This window comes from Triticum urartu, chromosome 1A (genome assembly GCF_056163025.1).
Source record: "Triticum urartu cultivar PI428250 chromosome 1A, HENAU_Tu73, whole genome shotgun sequence".
Lineage (NCBI taxonomy): Eukaryota > Viridiplantae > Streptophyta > Magnoliopsida > Poales > Poaceae > Triticum > Triticum urartu.
The window spans coordinates 365,518,317-365,523,052 of NC_141873.1; the positions used below are offsets into that span (position 1 = coordinate 365,518,317).

Below are 4,736 nucleotides of genomic sequence, written 5' to 3' on the forward strand. Positions count from 1 at the left end.
ATCATAAGTTGAAGAGGATCTCCACGAGTACAACCTGCCATGTGCATTTGCATTCCAAAAGCAAATTACTTATATGCACATCTTCAGGGGGAGCCCTTACAACTAATGAAGACAATTCCTTATCCTTTACAATTTCACATATTATATTCCCCATTGAAAACTTCAACAAGTTTGTCATCAATCACCAAAAAGGGGGAGATTGTAAGTGCATCTAGTGCCACCCCTAGTTGGTTTTGGAGCATTGACGACAAACCTAGTTGAGGGACTAATGTGTTTGTGAGAATTGCAGGATAACACAGGTAGAAGTCCCTCATTGATTCGGTTTTCCTACCAGAGATGACCCCTAAAAATGTATGAAGACATTGATATCAAAGGTGGTATATGAAGATATTCTCATTGAAGACTATGACAGGAGAAGACATTGCATGAAGCCTATGGAGCTTGAAGACTCAGATCTTTCGTAGTTCCTTTTTCTTCGTTATTGAGTCATAGGAACCACCGTACTGTTAAGTGGGGTCCAAGAGAACCAGTCAGAATGACTGAAGTGATGCTTAACCAAAACCTATGTCTTCGAGTGAAAACAATGAGAGCGAATCTTGTCCAGAGTCGGACAAGTCAGCTTTGCTTGTAGCCCAAGTAAAGTTGCCGTGTGTGTTTGAAATCTGACCGTTGGAACACGTGTCAGTTCCTTAGTGACCCAGGGTCATTTCGGACAAATCAGGTCGGGTTGCCTAGTGGCTATAAATAGCCCACCCCCTACAACCATAAACGGTTGGCTGCTCAGAGTTAGAGTACGGCTTTTGTCATTTGAGAGCAACTCACCTCGAAGCCTTTGAGAGAGAATTCCTTGCGAGGATAAAGCCCTAACCACCTAGAGCCAAAGAGTGTTAGGCATCACTTAAGTCTTCTTGTCTGTGTGATCTGAAGACTTATTACACTTAAGGACTGTGAATCCTCCAGCCGGTTAGGCGTCGCGTTCTGAGCATCCAAGAGACAATGTGGATCACCGGTGAACGAAGTCTGTGAAGGTTTGGGAGTCTACCTTGAAGACTTATCAGAGTGATTGGGCGAGGTCTGTGTGACCTTAGCTCAAGGGGAATACGGTGAGGACTGGGTGTCCTGAGCTGCGTGTTCAGGACTGGGAGTCCGGGACTATGTGTCCTCAGGTTTAAATAACTAGCCGCCCTAACCAGACGTACAGTTGTCACAGCAACTGGAACTGGTCCAACAAATCATTGTCTTCAACGAGTCATTGGTTCCATCCTTCCCTTCCCTTTACTTACTGTTGGTCCTTGTGAAGTCATTGTATGATTGCACTATCTTCTGTCTTCACTGAGTGACTGTTTGTTCTGATCGGCTTCATAATATCTTCCTACCTGATCCTTACTACCTAGCTGCTATTAGTCATTGTGCTTTCACTTTATTGAATACTTGACTATGGTTTGCCTAGTGTAGTCTACCTTCCGCTGCATGGTAATAGGTTTATTTCTATCGTTTGTCTTCGAAACTTCCACCTTTTGAAGACTTTCATAAAAATCGCCTATTCACCCCCCCTCTAGTCGATATAACGCACTTTCAGATGTGCTTTAGCAAAACTGTTTAAATTAATTAATATATGATGGAGTTTTAAAAAAAACTTCTATAACAATCCAACAATAAAGGGGCTGTTCGGAAACCCATCCGCTCCAAAAATCACAGAATCCATGGAGTATCAATTTCCTCGCTAAACTGCACCTCCGGCTGCTCCTGGAGTGAAGTCGTATGGAGCGAAGGGACTCCGAACAGGCCCAAAGTTTCATAGATATGTCATCTGAAAGCGGCATTTCCTATTTAGCGCGGCAGGCGCCGGTTATAGTTGTTTCCGCAAACCGTCGCCTGCAGCCGCGGTAACTGGGCCTGGCCCATCTTTCCTTCCTGTCGTGAGGACAAAAAATGCGCGCTTTGGATGGGAATCAATACCGCGACCTGACGGTCGTTAGCCTCATGCACTAACCACCGCACTAACTCGTATTAGTTGCCCAAACTACTGCTTCTTCACCTTTTCTTCTTACAACGATTCCTTTTTCCTATTCTTTTTCCCTTTTATTCGAAACGGTTTTGTTATGTTTTTTTATTTTTCTTTTTTCTTCTTTTCGGAACGGTTTTATATTTATTTTGCTAATTTGAAAGAACTATTTTTTAAAAAATCGGTGAACTTTTTTCACAATCGATGAACTCTTTTTCAAAATCGATGAACTCTTTTTCAAAATCGATGAAATTTTTTCTAAATTGATGAACTTTTTTTTCTAAATTAATGAACTCTTTTTTCAAAATCGATGAACTATTTTTCAAAATCGATGAATTGTTTTTCAAAATCGATGAACGTTTTTTTAAATTCGGTGAACTTATTTCAAAATTGATGAACTCTTTTTCAAAACCGATGAAATCTTTTCACAATCCGTGAACTTTTTTTCAAAATGGATGAACTCTTTTTCAAAATTGATGAACTGTTTTTCAAAACCGATGAACTTTTTTTAAAAATGGATGAGGTTTTTTAAAATTCGGTGAACTTATTTCAAAATCGATGAACTCTTTCCCAATTTGATGAACTTTTTTCAATTTCTGTGAACTTTTTTCAAATTTGATGATCTGAAAAAATGAATGAAGGTTTCCAAATCTGTGAACTTTTTTGAAATCTCGATTTTTTTTCTTTTTTTATGATTTTTCTCGGTTTTCGTTTTCATCTTTTTTCTAAAGTCAACGGTTAACCAATCAGTCAACTGGTCAACCGCGACCGTACGAACAGCCCTCGAGGCTCTCGATCCAGCGAGCGACCAGGCGAGGCGAGTTTAGCCGTGGTCGCCACATGGGCCGGCCCATGATTCGGCGGCTGTGAGCGCCAGCTCCCTTAGCTGGCGCCTGAAGCGCCAACTAGGAGCTCCCTCTGAAAGCCATCCGACAAACCAGCTTAAGAAGAAGAAAAAATCAGTCGTCAGGGCCTCCGTGAGCCCCCCATCGGGCGTCTTCGGACGATAAACACCAGAAACTCCCGATACCGCAGACGGAAACATCCAGGCCATACAGAGCCCACCCCAAACCCCATCTTATCGTTCTTCCGCGCGCAATCGTGTGGCGCCCATCTCACGCATCCCCACTTTATCTTTGCGCGCCTGAACCCGGCCGTCCCTAACCTCCCGCAGGACGCCGTCCCGACGACCTCGCGGCCGTTATTAGCATCCGACCAACGCGCTTAACGCGCAAGTGGTGGTGGTGGTGAGGCGTACACTGACCGAAGGCATCGATCTCCATGGCCCCGACCGTCGCCTCCCCAGCCACGGGCGCCGTCCCCTCGCCGATCGCGAGCGACCTCGGGAAGGCCGCGCGCTCCGTCGGGCTCGGGCTCCCCGCGCTGCCGCCGCTGCCCGGCCTCGCGTCCCACGGCCAGCCCCGCGTCGCCTCCTTCTGTGAGTGTGGCTTTGAGAACTTGCGCGTGCGTGCAGCGGCATGGGACGTGGATCTAAGAAGAGTTGTTTTCCAGGTAAAAGGCTCGCGAGGAACGTGGTGTCAATGGCCGCCGGTGAGCCGGCCGCGCCGCTGGCCGACAACGCCGAGCTTACAGAGTTCTTCAACGGCTTGAAACAAGAGGTACGTACGTGGCACGTTGGAGTTCATTAGTTGTGGAGCGAGTGACTGACACCTAGTTGCGCGGTTGCGCCGCACAGTGGGACAGAGTGGAGGACAAGTACGCGGTGACCACGCTCGCCGTCGCCGCCACGCTCGGCATGTGGAGCGCCGGCGGAGTAGTATCGGTACTGAAGACGCTTACCTCAACTGTTTGTCGAACAAGTTGTTTAAAAAATCACCGAGTTGATGGGGTAGCTGAAGGTGATTTTGGTGTTAACCTTGCAGGCAATCGACAGGCTCCCCGTGGTTCCAGGTCTCATGGAGGTCGTTGGCATTGGTTACAGCGGGGTAAGAAAGATCCACAGCTCAACAGAACCTTACCGTGATAACTTTTGCTATTCGCAAACTGCAACGTGCCTAAGATTGATTTTACTGGTCAATCTGGTCATTAATTTGATCATGCTGTACAAGTCTGCCATTCTTCCATCGCTGTCAATTTTCTAAGAGTTTCCCATTTTGATCCGTTCTTCTGAATTTCTAATACATGCAGTGGTTTGCGTACAAGAACCTGCTATTCAAGCCCGACAGGTATGAAACACAGCCTTTGTACCGAACCTGCAAAATGCTACTATAAGATTCTTAGATAAGGAGGGCTCTAGTCGTTCAAACAATTTCAATGGATTTTGCAGGAAAGCGTTCTTCGCTAAGGTCAGGAACATTTACGAGGATATAATCAGCGGCTAGACGATGAAGCACTTGAAAAGGTGCATCCCAGTTGAGAGAAGCACAAAGTACTCAAAACGGAGACGTGCAATTACTGTATATCTGTACTATATATTTGAGCATAGCATCTAATATAATCCTTACTCAATTGTATATCTAAATAAGTTGGACATATTGACGCAAAAAACTTTTGATGTGTTTAGCCACCATCTCCCAGAATTTTCAAAGGTAATTTTGCCCTTGCCATTAATTGGTTGCATATAAAATTAATAGCACGGTCCGTTCCGAAAGATGATTGTTCTGTAATTGTCGGTCGGACATAGGGTTCTATTGCCGCCAGCGCACCATGCTCCCTGATCTATGTCTACGATGTGAGGCGTTCCTGTTGATCACGCCACGCACCTCTCTTT

At 45.5% G+C, this 4,736-nt stretch overlaps 1 protein-coding gene across 1 annotated transcript; it reads left to right on the top strand.

The window, feature by feature from the left end:
• Nucleotides 1-3,060: 3,060 nt before the first annotated feature.
• LOC125528526 (protein CURVATURE THYLAKOID 1B, chloroplastic) lies at nt 3,061-4,528 on the top strand. The gene is made up of 6 exons (XM_048692982.2): nt 3,061-3,443; nt 3,518-3,624; nt 3,702-3,788; nt 3,889-3,951; nt 4,154-4,191; nt 4,293-4,528. Exons 1-6 carry the CDS (start codon nt 3,287-3,289, stop codon nt 4,345-4,347), a joined length of 507 nt encoding a protein of 168 aa, XP_048548939.2. The 5' UTR covers nt 3,061-3,286; the 3' UTR covers nt 4,348-4,528.
• The last annotated feature ends 208 nt before the right edge of the window (nt 4,529-4,736 follow it).